The 18,860-nt window shown below is 38.2% G+C and overlaps 1 protein-coding gene across 1 annotated transcript in view; it reads left to right on the plus strand.

Moving 5' to 3' along the window:
- Positions 1 to 9,065, plus strand: part of LOC150097276 (BAI1-associated protein 3-like) — a 533,976-nt gene extending 524,911 nt beyond the window's left edge. The window contains 1 exon segment of the mRNA XM_090407633.1: positions 8,861 to 9,065. Coding sequence (XP_090263759.1) covers positions 8,861 to 9,065 — 205 coding nt within the window.
- Positions 9,066 to 18,860: the final 9,795 nt, after the last annotated feature.

The raw sequence follows: 18,860 nt of genomic DNA on the forward strand, positions 1-18,860 counted from the left end.
AAAGACTCATTGTGGGAGGTACATACTCTTACACACAATGCTCATTCAACTGTGCTTTAAACTGATTCAATGTGTCTACATGCACAACACTCTCAGGTAATGCATTCCACTCACCAACTGCTCTCCATGCAAAGAACCTGCAACAATATTGCAACAATCCTCTCGGTTACCTTCACCAGCAATATATTCCCTGAATTTCAGTTTCTATCGATCATCATCATCACCCCCAGATCCTTGCCTCTGCCACATCCTCCAGTACAATTGCTCCAACAGAGTATGCAGCCTCAAATCAATGTATCTCAAACTTTAAGACTTTAAATCTCATCGTGGTTCATCAAATTTAGATGAACAAAACTGATACACCCATTAATTTACCCATCTGTCCAGTTTGCTCAAATCCTCTTGAAGGACTACCACATTTGCATTATTATTAATAACCCTTCCAAGCTTCACATCTTCTGCAAACAACTGAATATCCCTCTGCAATTCATTGACAATGTCATTGATATAAAGGTTAAACAATACATGTCCCAGTACTGAGCTTTGTGGGACCCCACTTGTTACCTTGTGGTATCCTGTCAAATGCCTTTGTAAAATCCAAAAACAAAAAATGGCAGAATATGCCTTTCTCTCACCAACCGCTCTTATCACTTTATTATAAGAGGCAATCATATTACTAAAGCAAGAGCAGCCCTTAACAAATCCATATTGATTCTCACAGATAACATTACCCTCAATGTCCAATGTTGTATATGGTACCTCACTAATTTCTCCAAGAACTTAACAACTACTGATGAAATACAAACTGGTCTATAATTTGCCATTTCCACCTTTATTAATAATAATTATCATATGATGATAGAACAGCCATGAGTCCCCTTTATGGAGGAGGTATGGCACCATCTCAGTCCCCCAAATTTTATCCAGGCTCAGAACCGGCATAGCTGATGAATCAGGCCTATGTCTGGGTCACTATACCTTGTAATCCACATGTGTTCATGGTACCAGTTTGCCTGCTTGCAGGATGAAAAACCCCAGATATACTGGTGGGAAAAAACCTGCTGTCCATGCCCAAGACCAGCTAACTTGGCTATGGCTGAGGAAGATCCTTAAGCTCCTCATGTCATCTACAAGAATTGAATTGAATCGAACTCCTTCCCCAGGCATATGGTTGCTAAGCCCAAAGCCACTAGGCTAACCATGTGGACACCACCCTTATGCAATGGCACTATCTTACCCTCCTTCCACTCCTTGGGAAGCCAGGTCAATGGATCATTTCTTTAGCGCATTCTTTCAAGATCCATGGTAGAATTCCATCCAGCCTCAGTGCTTAATTGCCATCCAAAGTATTCAGTATTTGAAACACACTCTCTTCTTACACCTCTAGACCTCAAACCTGCCCTGTTCCTCTAGTATTAAAACCTACTTCTCCAGGTCTAAATAAAGTGTTAATTGAACAACTCTACTATGTCTTTTGCATGAGTCACTCTATTCCCATTTTTATCAACAATGTTCATTCTTCCATAATCATTTCTCCTCCTACTGGCCACATGGCTAAAAAGTTCCTTAAGATTTTCTTTGGATCTCAGGACCAATCTCTCCTCATATTCCAGTTTTTGTCTTCCTTGCCATATTAGTCACTGTCCTGGCCTGAGTCTTATATCCTTCATGCATCTGCTCCCCACCCCTTCTCCTTATATCCCTTTTATAACTTCTTTTTTCACCTGCAGTTCCTGTTTGATATTCTCATCCCCTTTACACAAAATGGGATTCTCTTCTTCACTCATTGTATACAGCTTGCTATTGCTGCTAATAAATATTCCTTTGCAAGTTTCCAAGCACTAATGATATCTTACCCTTCCAATTCCTCCATCCATGGAACTCTCCCAAGTTGATATCTAAGACTATTATAATCACCTGTCTTATAATTACACATACATTCCTTTCTCTTTGATATGCCTACATGTCTATTCATCTTCCAAGTTGAAAACACATGATCATTCTTTCTAGCTAGGGGCAGAGACACCATCTCAGTTATAATCAGCTCTTCAGATGCAATGCAGAAAACCGACCAGGGCTTCTGACCTAACGTCCAATCCTCACCTTCTCGTGGTGCACCCTGTTCGGTATCTACCTGGATACTGAACAAACGAGGATGGGCTGGCAATTTGGGATTTAGCCGACCAAATTGTATTCCTATTGGTTAAACCAAAATACAAAATGATGGTACAACATGACAAAATTTCATGCCGGCTGGGGCGTCACCTGGTTAAACAAGGCCCCTGTTGCTTTCGCCAGGAAACCAGGGCAACAGCGAAAAGTCAGCTACTGGAACAAATCTGAAAACACACCCCAACTCAACATCACCAGAGTTAAAGATCGGTACTATCAACATAAGAAGCCTGAATGGCAAAGAAATGGAACTAGCTGAGGAATCAGATAAGTACCAGATCGACATAATAGGGGTGACTGAAACAAAAAAGACAAAAACTGGTGAGATCTTTCTGAGCAATAAATACAAAATGTTATATTCAGGCAATAACAATCAAGGAAAAGAAGGAGTAGCCATAGTATTCAACACAAAATACGAGTCTAATCTTCTTGAATGGCAGGCAGTGTCAAGTAGAGTGATTTGGGCAAATATCAGAATGGGGAACTGGACAATGAGACTTATTTGTGAAGGTTCTACTAAGGTAGAAGTGGAGGAATTTTTTGACGCTTTAGAAAAAGCAACTGACACAATGAAAAAGGAAAAGTTGGGCCTTGTTGGGGATCTAAATAGCAGAGTAGGAAATGATTGTGAGACATACAAAAATATTTTGGGAAAATTTGGAGAAAAGAGCAAAGCTAATAATAATGGCAAATATCTGTTGGATTTCTGCTCAGGACATGGACTGGTTATTACTAACACCATGTTCCAACATAAAAATGTGCACAAATTCACATGGAGAGAAGAGGCAAGGAATAAGAAAAGTCTCATTGACTATGTTATTGTTGATAGTGATGTTTTCTCCCTTGTGCAGGACACCAGAGTGTACAGAGAATTTGAAATTGGAAGCGATCACTATTTAGTTTTCAGCAGGATAAAATTGAATTTCATATTGAAAAGAATGATATGTAAGAAAGTTTTAAAGTGAATAAAAGTTGAACAGCTCTCAGATGTGAACTGTAGACTAAAATACACAAAGATTATTGAAGGAAAAATGAAAGAGTTTGAGAACAGAAACTAAACCTTGGAGATTCAGTGGCAAGCCTTGAAGAAAACCCTGATTGATTCAACTAGAGAGGCATGTTGTGAAAGTTGTCTGCAAGGATAGAAAAATTAGACCTCCATGGTGGACACAGGAAGTTAAAGAGGCAGTGAAGGAAAAGAAGAAAGCATATCAAAAGTTCCTGGCAAATAAGTCAGCTTGTGCTCTTAGAGAATACAGAGACAAATGTAAGAAAGCTAAACAGTGTGTAAAACTAGCTAAACAAAAGTCATGGGAGGACTTTGACAAGAACATAGAAAATAAATATCAAGATGGTCGCAAAATATTCTGGAGGTTGTTGAAGAAGCTTTGGAATGGAGGAAGGAGTGCTGTAAAAGGAGTTAGAAATGATAAAGGTGAAATGAAAATGGGAGAAAAAGATATCCTTGAAGTATGGAGTAATTACTTTGAAAATTTGCTAAATGAAACAAGCAGTGATGACAACACAGTGGTAAAAAACACTGACCAGGCATACAGTCAAGAATACATATCCATACTCGAAACAGAAAAAGCCATCAAAGGCTTGAAATGTGGAAAGGCAGCAGGAGTAGATGATATTCGACCAGAAATGCTGAAGTATGGTGGTATAAAAGTCTTGCAGTGGCTGCACTGCATAATTCAGAATGCCTGGACAGAGGGACAAATTCCCGATGATTGGAGTAGAGCTCTCATAGTACCCATATATAAAAAGGGAAATAAAACTGAATGTGAGAATTACAGAGGTATATCCCTATTGAGTGTTCCTGATAAGATATATGCAATTATACTTGAGAAACAGTTGAGAAGAATTGTGGAAAAAAGCTTGGTGAAGAACAAGCTGGATTCAGGTCAGATAGAAGCTGTCAGGATCAGATCTTCACTTTACGACAAATAGTGGAGAAATCATATGAATATAACGAAGATATGTTTATATGAAGAGCCAAAGGCTTCAATTCAGCGACATGAACTTATTTAAGTTAAGGGATATTATATCCCATATTGTTACTTAGCCGAATAAGAAACTCAAAGAGTTTCATGCCGAATATAGAAACTATATAAAGTTCGCCGATTCCAAGCATAAGCAAATACCTGGATAGTGCAGCACCTGACCCCTGACCCATAATATCCCTTAACTTAAATAAGTTCATGTTGCCGAATTGAAGCCTTTGGCTCTTCATATAATTAGTAATTTATTAGGACACCTCTTGACAGTTCTCATAGAAGGGATGTAAGTTCTGTTCGCTACAAACTTGGTATTAACTAGGTCTACCTACTCACTGATGAGACCTCAAAAAAGGTCGAAACCGGTCTTGGTAGTGACCTTCTCTCATAATGTTCAGCAATAATACAGCTCTTAGGAGTTAAGTTCACATTATGGGTAAATATCAAGAATAGTGATCAGAGCTTGCTCTACCCTTTCTATGAGTTGCCTCAGCTTGCACTACCTTCAAGGGTCAGGTGCTGCAATATCTAGGTATTTGTTTACGTTGGAATCACCAAACTTTATATAGTTTCTATATATTTGGCATGAAACTCTTTGAGTTTCTTATTCGGCTAAGAAACAATATGGGATATAATATCCCTTAACTTAAACAAAGATCTGTATTTAAGTTTTGTCGATTTGGAAAAGGCATATGATAAGGTGCCAAGAGAGAAGCTATTCAATACGCTACAGTTATTATATGGTGTCAATGGCGCATTATATCAAGCAATACTTAGTTTTTATTTGAGTTGTAAGTCACCAGTTAGAATTGAAGGAAGTACAGGAGGATGGTTTAATGTTAAATCTGGTGTGAGACAAGGATGTACATTATCCCCTCTGTTATTCATTATCTATATGGATCACATTATGAAGAAAGTGGCATTAAACATGATATCAAAATTGGAGATGTTAATGTCAGCTCTTTGCTTTATGCAGACGATGTTATACTTCTAAATAAATCCACTACAAGTCTGCAAGATTCTCTGACTAAATTGAATAACTGTTATAATATAATATAATATGGTATGAAGGTCAGCAATAAAAAGACAAAGACAATGAAAATAGGCAGAATCATTGAAAATGTCAACTGTGTTGTGAATGGAGAACCTGTGGAACAAGTAAAACATTTCAGCTACTTAGGTACGATTTTTAGCGAAGATTGTAAATTAAATATGGAAATAGACAACAGAATCAACAAAGCTGGTATGGTAGGAAGTCAACTGAATAAATTTATATCAAATAAGAGAGAAATTAGCCAAAACACTAAATTAGCTGTATACAAGACAGTGTTCAAACCAGTTTTAACTTATGGATCTGAGAGCTGGGTTAGAAGTAAAACGCTTGACCAAAGACTAGAGACCGCAGATATGAGAGTCCTGAGAAAGATTAGAGGCGTGAACAGATGGCATCAATAGCAATATCATATTAAAAACGAGGATATTAGGAAAGAACTTGACATTATCAGCATCCAGGAATGCATTAGCAGAGCTAATCTCAGGTGGTATGGTCACTTAAACAGAATGGGCGAGGAAAGATTAGCAAAACAAGTGCTCCCTGCCAAGTTGGCAGGAAAACGACCCAGAGGAAGACCAAGATATAGGTGGATTGATACAGTACAAAGTGCCTTAGACGAGAGAAATATAAGATCTGGTAATGTTGGAGTCTTGACAAGTAACAGACTGATTTGGAGGAAAATTGTAGATAGGAAGTTAGCAATGATGTAAATTTTTCATGTAGTACTATCATATCCTGTACATCCCTTGAGGGTACATGGCAGGAATTTGATGATGATGATGATGGTGATGAAAAATCCATAACTTTCAATCCCTTATTACTACATGCAGTTTCCTCTTCCTAATTTATACTGCTGTAGTTAAAATCTCCCATAACAATCATTTTTCTTGCACTGACGGCACAACTGCCTAAACATTTCCTGCTCGTCACCTTCTATGCTTCCTGGCTTGTAGCAGAATCCTACCAAATATCCTGTCCTGCTCACTTTTACCTCACACACCATATGCTTTGAAAACCATTAGTGCCATTGCCCTTGAAATCTCCCACTCTGAGAGGTCACTGATCATTAGCCATACTCCACCACTGCATTTTCCCTTCCTATCCGTCTAAAAACGCTGTACCTGGCTACTTCTATTCCTGTTAGTTCTTCCATCAACCATGTCTCAGAGATCCCAATAATCTCTGGATAGGCTGATGTTATCAACACTACCAATTCATCTCCTTTATTCTGGATTTTCTCAGCATTAGTATTAAGAATCAAAGTATTATCACTGTTTCTATACCTATCATTATCTCCTCCAGAATCCACTGGATTCAGCATCCTGGTGCGTTCCCCTTTCTTACAAGCACCTACTCCCACAAGAGCTCCCTCCCCACTACCATCCACTCTGATAATTCTTGTTTCTCTGCATTGACAAACTGACTTGCATTTGAATGAAGAACATCCTTCTTCATTCAAATGCAAGCTGTCTCTATTTCACCACGAGTTTTGAGAGAATGTGCTAGGGAACTGACAGTGCCTTTAACCTGGCTTTTCAATGAAAGTCTGGCTTCAGCAAAGGTGCCCAGGGAATGGAAGGAAGGTAAGATAGTGCCATTGCATAAGGGTGGTAACAGACTGGAAGTGTCTAATTATAGGCCGATCTGTGTTTCATCAGTAGTTGTTAAGATCTTGGAGAAAGTAGTGAGGGACCGTATACAGCATTGGGCAGATGAGGGTAATGTTATCTGTGAGAGTCAACATGGATTTGTGAAAGGGTGCTCTTGTTTTAGCAATATGCTAGCCTTTTATAATAAAGTTACAAGAACATTAGATGAGGGAAAGGCATATACTGCAATTTTCTTAGACTTGGCGAAGGCATTTGACAGGGTGCCACATGATAAGCTGATATTTAAGTTGCAGCACATGGGTCTGGATGTCAGATTGGTCAACTGGATTCAGGATTGGCTGTCTGATAGGTATCAGAGAGTTGTGTATGGTGGAGCAGTTTCAAGGAGACAGAGGGTTACAAGTGGGGTCCCACAGGGCTCAGTACTAAGATCGATATTGTTTAACCTTTATATCAATGACATTGCCAATGGATTGCAAGGGGATATTCAGTTGTTTGCAGATGATGCTAAGCTGGGAAGGATTATTAGTAATAGTGCAGATGTGGTAGCCCTGCAAGGGGATTTAAATAAGCTAGATAGATGGGCAAATGAATGGGGATATCAGTTTAATGCAGCAAAATGTAAGGTCTTGAGGTTTGGGAAACATCGATGGAATGCGGCATACTCTATGGGAGGAGTTATACTGGAGGAAGTAGAGGAGACAAGAGATCTGTGGTTGATGATTGCTAGAAACCTGAAGTTTAGGGGACATATTGCAAAGGTGGTGATGGTAACACAGAGGATTGCTGCAATTATGAGAAAGACACTGACCTGCAGAGATAAGAGGGTTATCATTCCGTTGTATAAGTCTCTGATCAGACCACACTTGGACTATTGTTCTCAGATTTGGTCCCCAGGATTTGAAGGGGATAAATTAACTGTGGAAAGGATACAAAGACGGATGACAAAGATGGTTTCAGGACTGTACAAGGATAGTTATGAGGATCGGCTGAAGGAATGTGGACTGCAGAGTTTGGTGGATAGAAGAAGGAGAGGTGATATGATTGAGACTTTTAAACTGTTGAGAGGTGGTTACAGGGTTGACGCTAGGGAGTTCTTTCACTTGGTAGAATAGCAGGAAGGAGTGATGACAAGAGGCCATCCCTGGAAGTTACGAAAGGAAACTGTGAGCAAGAGGGTGAGGAGTGGTTTCTTTGCATGGAGGGTGGTTGAACCATGGACTGCATTGCCTGATGGAGTGGTGAGAGCGAGAATGGTCAATGAGTTTAAGGAGTGGTATGATAGACTTTGTGTTTCTTAGGGGGGGGGACCTCCCCTCGATGAGTCTTGAAAGACTTTATGTTCTTAGGAAGGACCTCCCACGATGAGTCTTTTGACTCCATGGAGGCCTGAATAATAATAATAATAATAAAATACATCACTCCTCATCACTCTGTTTTTTCCTTGCTCACCTGCATCCCTCACTCTCTTTCTCCTCTAATACTTTCTTTCTTTGTTCCCCTACTTACCTTTTGTTCTGGCATCTCTCCATTCCTGGTTCCAGCACTCTCTCACATTTTTCTCATTCTCTCTCTTTTACTGTTCTCCTATTCCATCATTCCAATAACTCTCTCTCACTTCTTCTCTGATTTTCTTTGCATTTGTCTTTTCCACTCAATCTCTTCTTTCACACTTCTCGATTCATTCCATTTCCTCTTTCAGCCCATTTCTCTCTCTCTCTCTCTCTTTTTCTCTCTCTCTCTCTGCAAATTACCTACTCTTGCTTGCCAATTTTGTAACAGTTATATGTGACAGAGACTTTAATTTATGTTAAACATTTTGATTTTACAAATGTATAAATACTGAACATCATATGTTCATATGAAAATCTATCCTTCTGAAGAAATAGTTATTATAAGAGGAAATATTTTAATTTGTCTTTGTTCTAAAATACTTCACACTATTGAGCTTTGTTATATAATAAATAATTTATTTGTTTGTTACTTAAAAAAAAAAATTGGTTTTCTTCTTTTTGTCTTGATAGCTCTGTCACTGCTGAACTCTGCCAACGTGAAGGTGCTGCATTATGTTTTAGTGTGATGGACCATGATATGGTAACTAAGAATGACTTTGAAGGTGAAGTTTATCTTCCTTTATGTTCAGTTCCAGGCCTAAATGGTGAGGACACAACCAGTACGAAGCACATTGACCTGGTGTTGATGCACCCAAATAACAAAAGTATGTTGTAGATGCTTACAGTGGAAAGTAGCTACTCCTTTGGTTGGACTAAACCATGTTATCAATATTTGTTTAAACTTCATTTAAATATTTAGTTTCTTCAAGATAGACTATTTGTAAATGAATATAAAACACATGTTCAAATTAAGTTTTATTGAAAAATGAATGCCTCAAACAACTTTTATCTGAGTGTAAGCAAAGAAAGTTTGTTTATGGAAGTTTTTTCACTTGGCTATGCTACCAGTTATATATTTGGTTTAATCCTTTATCCAAGTGTAAGCAAACAAAGTTTGCACCTGAAGTATTTTCAGGACTGGGGCAACTCATGGCAAAGGTGGTATAACTTCTCATCACTTGAGTTAGTATACCATAATGCAAAGCACATCTCCTTGCGGACATTTATAATGCTATGCATTAAGGGAAGGGTCACTACCTAGACCTTTTTCAACCTTTATTGAGGTCTCATCAGTGGGAACCAAACCCAGAGGTGGTGATACTAAGGTAGAAGTAATGAAATAAAGTTTTGTTTATGAAGTCTTCATATCTAGGCTACTAGTTTAAGAAGAGACCTGCATGTCCAAAAAGAGGTGTGCTTGCATTATGGGATACTAAGGCAAAGCACACTTCTTTTCAGACATGCAGATATCATTGGATTTAAATACTTAGGTTTGAATCTGGTCAATGATATTAACTTTTCCTAGATCTTTTTAGATTAGGCCAGTGTTTCTCAACGTGGGGTGTACGTCCCACAGGGGGACAATTTGAATATTTTAAATATTTATGTTATACTTTTTCAGGACTTGGCTGACTATTATGCTAGAGGGGGACATCAAAATCTTTGAGACGTTGAGGTGGGGCATGATCCAAAAAAGGTTGAGAAACACTGGATTAGGCTGATTATGCAGCTTCATATAAAAATGATAAAGTTAACAACTAAGTAATTATTTGTTTAATTAACAAATGCAGAACATCTTGCATGTTTAATGTTTTAGTGTTTAAAGGTTGAATGAAACAAACACTATTTTAATATGCTAGTAATAAAAATGGACTTTAATTACATGTTATGAAAATATTTATTACTGACACAAAACTTTTGCATCTATCTCTGATCCAGAGTATTTTAATAATAAAGTGATACACATTTCTACTTGTATATAGGAAATATATGATTTCTGCATTAATTCATCCTTGGTATCTTCTTGGGTCTGTCTCCCACTGATGAAACCTCAATAAAGGTTGAAACTGGTCTGGGTAGTGACCCCATAATGTAATGCAAAGCATTATGGGAGGTATGCTTTGCATTATGAGGTACTAAAGCAATTGATTTGAAGTCATTAGCTTCTATATACAAGTAGCCTAGTAATAAAAAGACTTCACACACAAACTTTGTTTGCCTATGCTTGAATAAAAGATTAAACATTATAATTTCTTGAGAAGTATAATTTACTTTGAAACCAAGTGGAAAAACTTTCTGTTCGTATAACATAAAGCAGTTACCATGTTTATGTTAACGAGTGGCTGTGTTGTCCTTCATTTCACTATCTTATTTCAAATTTATTCTCCATATCAATACAGCAATGTGCAGTATTCCAAAACATAGTAATCCTACAGAGTGATGTTAATAAAAAAAAACATTAAAAAAAATGATATTTTTTTTATTGCAGCAAAATTTAAGGTCTTGAGGTTTCGGACATTTCATACTCTATTGGAGAAGTTGCACTGGAGGAAGTAGGGGAGACAAGAGATCTGGGGTTGATGATTGATAGAAACCTGAAATTCAGGGGATACATATTGCAAAAGGTGGTGAAGGTAACACAGAGGATTGCTGCAATACTGAGAAGGACGCTGACCTACAGAGATAAAAGCTTTATCATTCCATTGTATAAGACCCTCATCAGACCACTCTTAGACTATTGTTCTCAAATTTGGTCCCCAGGATTTGAAGGGGATAAATTAACTGTGGAAAGGGTACAGAGGTGGATAACAAAGATGGTTTCAGGACCATCTTTGTTATCCACCTCTGTTAGTTATGAGGATCAGCCGAGGGAATGTGGACTGCAGAGTTTGGTAGATAGAAGAAGGAAAGGTGATATGATTGAGATTTAAACTGTTGAGAGGTGGTTACAGGGTTGACACTGAGGAGTTCTTTTGTGCTTGATTGAACTGTGGAAAGGAGTGATGACAAGGGGCCATCCCTGGAAGTTATGAAAGGAAACTGTGAGCAAGAGGGTGAGGAGTGGTTTCTTGGCATGGAGGGTGGTTGAACCATGGAATGCATTGCCTGATAGAGTGGTGAGAGCGAGAATGGTCAATGAGTTCAAGGAGTGATATGATAGACTTTGTGTTTCCTATGAGAGACCTCCCGCAATGAGTCTTTTGACTTCATTTAGGCCTGAATAATAATAATAATAATAATAACATAAAAAGAGGGCAAAGACGAATAATATTGGAAACAAAATAAGAGTTCATAAGTAAACATGTGGTTGAAATGACTATTAAACATCTTTGTGTAAAACATTACCTAAGCACCTTAACTATGTACTGTTGTACACACTTAAAAAATCATTGTTACTTTAAGAAATACAAAGGATTCAATTGAGAACATAAACTCCATTCTTAACATCTATTACATCTATGGTAAATAAATTCTTGCTTTACAAGTTTTCACTTTACCACTGTGCAAGCTAGGAATGAATTAACTCATTAAGTGGGGAATTACCTGTATACATGGAAGGCAAACAGGCTCACAGCACAGCCAAAAACTATAATGGTGAGGAAGGTAAAATTAGTTTATGAGAGAAAATTTGCTGAACAGGCCAAAGGAAGACTTCATAAAGACTTCTTTTCCTAGATGGTGAGCAAACACAGAATTATTTTAGAATGAAAAATTTTATGACTACTGATGGTAAACAGATGACAGAAGTAGATGAAATAGTTAAATTATTGAATGCTCTTAGAAGGTGTGTGTGTGTGTGTGTGTGTGTGTGTGTGTGTGTGTGTGTGTGTGTGTGTGTGTGTGTGTGTGTGTGTGTGTGTGTGTGTGTGTGTGTGTTCGTTCATATAACAGTGATATGTTGTCAAGTCCTACTGTATTATTCACATCAAGTTTACTTAAATCCTTATACACTTCCTACTTACTCACTGTCAAGCTCATTTCCACCATACACTCAAGCTCCTCATGATGTCACATTTGAGGATGAAATAACCCGATAAAGTGCTTATTAAATACCTCGTATCCTCTGCATTCAGTTTCGAATCTACCATTTTTATCCACTAACAATCACATCCCGCCACCTCCATAATCATTCTTTCTTCTACTTGCCACTTAGCAAAAGAATTCTTTAGGATTTTTCTTTTCTTAATTGGCTAATTTCTGCTTGTACCTCACTTTTGTTGTCCTTACCAATAAAGTAATAACCTTCCTAGCCTCATCTCTGCACTCCTCATATAACTGATTCCCTTCATCCTGTACTTCCCCCCCATAAAGCCATGTATTATTATTATTATTATTATTATTATTACCCCAAGACCTCATGGAGTCAAAGACTCATCTAGGAGGTCCTTTTAACACACACACATCTCATCATACTATGTCTTAAACACACTCAAACTCCTTGCAGAACCACACTCTCAGGCAAGGCATTCCAATCATTCACAACTCTGCACGAAAAAAACCTGCCTCTCACTCCCCTACTCACACCCTCTTTATACAGTTTCCAGGGATGACCTCTGGTTCTCCCCTGATCTCCCACTATTCTCTGTAGAACCTCTCTACCATTGATCCTATAACAACCCCTTAATAACTTGTAGGTCTCTATCATATTTCCCCCTCTTCCTCCTGTCCACCAGACTCTGCAAATTACATCTTCTCAATCTTTCCTCATACTCGACATTCCAGAGGTCAGAAACTACCTTAGTCAATCACCTTTGGACCCTTTCCAACATCTCTTCATCCTTCTGAAAACCTAGTGAGCAAATCTGGGAAGAATAGTCATGTGTGGCCTAATCAAAGCCTTATACAACGGAACAAGAATCTCCCTACTTCTACACGTCAGTGTCCTCCGCATTATTCCCAGAAGCCTTTGTGTTGTCTTCACAATTTTGGCAATGTGTCTCCTAAATTTTAGATCCTTATCCACTATCAACCCCAGATCTCTTATTTCCTCTACCTCCAACGATATATTCTAACCAAGCATAAATTCTGCATCCCATCTTTGTTTTCCAAATTTTAAAACCTTACATTTTGCAACATTGAACTCACATCCCCATTTACGTGCCCAATCACTGAATTTATTCAAGTCTTCTTGTAAGGCAACAACATCTTCACTACTCTTTATGGTCCGTCCCAACTTTACATCATCTGCAAACAACTGAATATCTCCATCCAAATCTTCGCCAATATCATTAATATACAAGTTAAACAGTAATGGCCCTAAAATAGACTCCAGAGACACACCACTAGTGACTTTCCTCTTCTGGGATATTGCAGCCCCATGCCCAACTTGTTGATACCTATCAGATAGCCAGTCTCCAATCCAATGCACTAATCTAATATCCAACCCCATCTGCTCTAGTTTGACTGTCAACTTATCATGAGATACTCTATCAAAAGCCTTTGTGAAATCCAAGTATATGACTGTGTATCCTTCTCCTCTGTCCAAGGAAGCAGTCATTTTAGTGTAATAAGTAAGTTGATTACTAAAACATGACCTCCCTTTAGCAAATCCATGCTGTCCATCAAAGATAATACCATTGTTGTCAACCCAACTCTGGATCCTAGTTCTCACAAGCTTCTCCAACAACTTAACCACAACACCTAACACACAGATAGGCCTATAGTTTCATGCTTGAGTTCGATCACCTCCTTTATGAAGTGGCACAATCTTGCCCTCCTTCCACTCCTTAGGAACTTGACCAAGTGCAAGACTTGTATTAAAAAAATATGTCAAGGCAGGTGTCAACTCCCTGGCAAATTCCTTCAGAATACGCGGTGATATATTATCAAGTCCCACAGCCTTATTTACATCTAGTTTACTCAACTCCCCAAACACCTCTTGCTCACTTACAGTCAGTCTCTCCTCCTCCTCATCAACTGCTCTCAATCTCTCCATGAAGTCACATTCACAAGATTGAAAGATCTTTATGAACTGCTCATTAAGTATCTCCACCACACATTCTGCAACAGCTGTCTTTATATCATTTTCTCCAATCAATGTCATCCTTCCATAATCATTCTTTCTTTTGCTGGCTACATATCGAAAGAACTCCCTAGGATTCTTTTTGGCTTCATTAGCTAACTGTGTTCATACCTCCCTTCAGCTACTCTCACCAACCAAGTCACCCTCCTTGCCTGGTCTTTGTAGACCTCATGAAATTGGTTATTTCCACTTCTCTTATGCTGCCTCCACAATGCCCTTTTTCTCTGTATCGCATGCTTAATCTCTTTATTCATCCATCTCACACCTACCTTATTTAACCTTCTCACCCTTGGAATACATTTAGACATTGCATCTACTAGATAGTTTTTGAAAATCCCCCAAGCTGCATTGATCTCTTTTTCAGCTAACTCCTCATTCCATGCTACACCCGCAAGCTGCCTCCTGAGCTCTTCATAATCACCCCCTCCACCCCTTGTAGTTCCACATATACCCTTTTCTCACAGGGATCCTCACACTGCTGGCAACCATCCAGGTAATCACCTCATGGTCACTCTCTCACCAATTGGTGGATGATTTGACACCTCATTTATAATTACATCCCCTGATTAAATGACCAAATCCAAGACCCTTAATCCTTGTGTGCCCTCTGTTACATACTGTCTGAGGTAGTTATCCCTCAAAAACTCAAGAAACTCATTTTCTTTACTTCCAGTTGCTATCTCATCATTCAAGTCTATATTGCCATAATTAAAATCATCCATAATGATCATCCTTTTCTTATTTGCTTGGCTAATTTGACTATACATTTCACTGTCACCACCATCCACATTACCAGGTCTATAACAACATCCCACCAAGTATTTGATTCCATTCACCTCTATCTCACACCATACTGCCTCAAAACCACTGGCACTATTTCTATCTTGCATCTCTACTTTGTATGGACATAACTATTTCTCTATCATCAATAGCACTCCCCCTCCCTTTTTACCGCTTCTATCCTCACGAAACACATCATATCCTTCCATCTCTATTCCTGTCAGGATGTCGTCCTCTTCCTACCATGTCTCACTTATTCGAGAATCTTTGGATGAACAAATGCAAGCTTAATCTCTTTATTCTTCCCTTTTACTTCTTGATTCAACCTTCTCATCTTTGGAGCACATTCAGACGGTGCTGTTAAATTTCTCTTGATCAGAGCCCAAGTCTCATTCATCTTCTTTTCGCTGAACTCTTTTTTCCATACTATAACACCAATTTGTCTTCTAAGTGTTTCATAGTCATCAGTCTTGTTGTAGCACATATACCTTTTCCTTACAGAGGTTCTCATATGAGTGGCTACAATCCTTGTGACTAACTACTTACTAGCTGGAGGATTACACACTCCATTGACAATCACATTCTCTAAATATACGATCAGAACTAAGACTCTCAATCCTCATTTTCCCTTTATTACATATTGCCTAAGATAATTGCCTCTTGAGGATTCAAGAAATTCATTCTCCTTATTCCCTGATTCTTCATGTCAGTCAGTATTCCATAATTAAAATCATTGATAATGATTACCCATTGAGAAATTTTAAAACCTTACAGAATGTAAGGTTTTAAATTTGGAAAACAAAGATGGGATGCAGAATTTATGCTTGGTTAGAATATATTGTTGGAGGTAGAGGAAATAAGACATCTGGGGTTGATAGTGGATAAGGATCTAAAATTTAGGGGACACATCGCCAAAATTGTGAAGACAACACAAAGGCTTCTGTGAATAATGCGGAGGACACTGACATGTAGAAGTAGGGAGATTCTTGTTCCGTTGTATAAGGCTTTGATTAGGCCACACATGACTATTCTTCCCAGATTTGCTCACTAGGTTTTCAGAAAGATGAAGAGATGTTGGAAAGGGTCCAAACGTGATTGACTAAGGTAGTTTCTGACCTCTGGAATGTCGAGTATGAGGAAAGATTGAGAAGATGTAATTTGCAGAGTCTGGTGGACAGGAGGTAGAGGGGAGATATGATAGAGACCTACAAGTTGTTAAGGGGTTGTTATAGGATCAATGGTGGAGAAGTTCTACAGAGAATAGTGGGAGATCAGGGGAGAACCAGAGGTCATCCCTGGAAACTGTATAAAGAGGGTGTGAGTAGGGGAGTGAGAGGCAGGTTTTTTTCGTGCAGAGTTGTGAATGATTGGAATGCCTTGCCTGAGAGTGTGGAGTCTGCAAGGAGTTTGAGTGTGTTTAAGACATGGTATGATGAGATGTGTGTGTGTAATAAAAGGACCTCCCACATGAGTCTTTGACTCCATGAGGTCTTGGGGTAATAATAATAATAATAAAATGTGTAAGATGACCATGACCTATGTGGAGCCTAGCAAGAACAACTTCCTCTTTTCTCTAAGTGGACTAGAATCACAATGCTTAATTTCAGGCATAATATCATATAATTTTCATATAATCTTCCTGCTATGATAACTGCCATTGAACAATTAGCTTTCATCTTATAAACTGTCTGTAGTCTGTACATTGTGCTGTCAAACAGCACTTGGAGAAAGTATGAACTGATCTAGCAGCTGCAGTCTCATTTCCCTTAATTCCAATATGGCTAGGAATCCAGCACAACTGAACATCAAAATTAATGGTTTTGTTTTGTACAACAGGTGTAACACCTCATAAAGCAGATATATGGATACATGGGAGAGGTGATAGCCTGTAAAGAGCTCAATTTATTTATTTATTCCCCTGTTCCTCGATCCTCCTTAGGACTGGTCGAGCCTTCCTAGTGAGGATTATGTATGTATTTTATGACTGTAGATCCATATGTGTTCACGGGCCAGTTTGCCTGTTCTGAGAGACGAAAAATCCTCTGCTTCCATATGAGACCAGCTAACTCACCTTTAGTCAAAAGAGACCAGATAAAGGTTCATGACATCATGGACAGGAATCGAACCCAGGTCTTTCTGACCAAAGGGCTTCATCTATACTGACTGAGCTACGGAGGCTCCCAAAGAATTCAGTGAGTTTGTATAAAGTACACACTTTTGGTAGTGGTTTTCTTTTATATGCACAAGTGTAAGCTGAATGGCATGCCACTCTGCTGTGGCATGTCTAAATATCTAAAAAAAACTCTCTAGTGTTTTTCTTTGCCTGATTTGCCAATTTCTCTCATATTCTACCTTTGTTTTCCTAATTGAGTCACTCTCCTCGCTGGTTCTTTATACTTTCATGTAACTGATTATTACCATTATTCATCTTGTACTTCCTCCGAAGTACTTTCTTTTTTTCAGATTTCATGCTTAAGCTCCACATTCATCCATTTTACACCTGCCTTATTCAGCCTTTTGGCCTTCAGAATACATTCACACATTGATGCTGTTATGTATTTCTTTGTCAGTTCCCATTCAGCATTTATTTCCTTACCGCTCAACTCCTTGTTCCATGTTATAGCTCTAAGCTGTCTCCTAAGCTTGTCATAATCACCAGCCTTATAATTCCACATACATCCTTTCCTCACAAAAGTCTGTATATGACTAGCCACAACACAGGTGATTACTTCATGATCACTTTCACCAACTGGAGGAAAGTGTGAAACCCCTCTAACAATTACATCCTCTGATGAAATGATGAGATCTAGAACTCTTGATCCTCTCATACCCTTCTTTCCATGCTGCCTGAGATTTATCTCTCAAGAACTTGCGAAATTCATTTTCCTTATTCCCAAATGCTATCTCTTCATTCCAATCTATACCACCATAATTAAAATCACCCATAATAATTATCTTTCCTTTGTTCACTAATCAAAGTTGTTTATACATTTCTTCATCACCACCTTCCAGTTCTGAGTTTGGAAACAATATTGGAGAGATGTCTATTAAAAGAGAGGGTTCTGTCCAGGGTTATGCCCAGATACTTTGGATTAAAATTGTGCAGTAGTATGTTCCCATTTAGTGGCACTCTTAAGATGCTGGTGCCATGCTATTGCTCAAATGGAAATAGCATGTTTCAGTCTTGGCAGTGCTTGGAATAAGATGGCACTTCTCAAAGAAGTGGTTTAGCTTCTCTAAGTCACTAGTTAGTGCATGCTCTATAGCAGCGCTTCCCAAACTGTGGGCCGTGGCCCCCTTGGGGGGCCATAGGTTTTGTTGAGGGGGGCCGTGAAATAATGAAAACAAATTTAAAATCTTTTAAGATTAAGTAGGTTTTTTTATCTTAAAAGAAACGTATTTAATTTTATTATTTATTTTTTGTTATTTTTTTATATTTTAATGGAAAAAAATCACACATTGGTGCAGGTTCACAAATTTTGCTTTCTGCATATTTCAGTGCTTAATGAATATTAGTAAACATATGCTTATTCATATAAGTTTCATTTCAAAACAGAAATCTAAGAATTGAAGTTTCAAATATTTCACCTAATATTGAATTTGTGTAGCAGTATTGAAACACATCTATCACATTAAATCGTTATTAAACTTTTATGTTTTTAATTCTTTCTTTATTACTAATCGTTTTATGTTTCATGTGCTTGCTGCAAATGTACAATAACAATATATCTATCTATATAAAAATATGAGATAATGTGCCATGTCAAATGTATATGTAAGATGCTAAAAACGTAATATTTGCATTTGATTTTTTAGGTATTTGCTGTG

This window comes from Typopeltis vanoorti, chromosome 17 (assembly GCF_054136105.1).
Source record: "Typopeltis vanoorti isolate ZY-2024b chromosome 17, IOZ_Tvanoo_1.0, whole genome shotgun sequence".
Classification (NCBI taxonomy): Eukaryota; Metazoa; Arthropoda; class Arachnida; order Uropygi; family Thelyphonidae; genus Typopeltis; species Typopeltis vanoorti.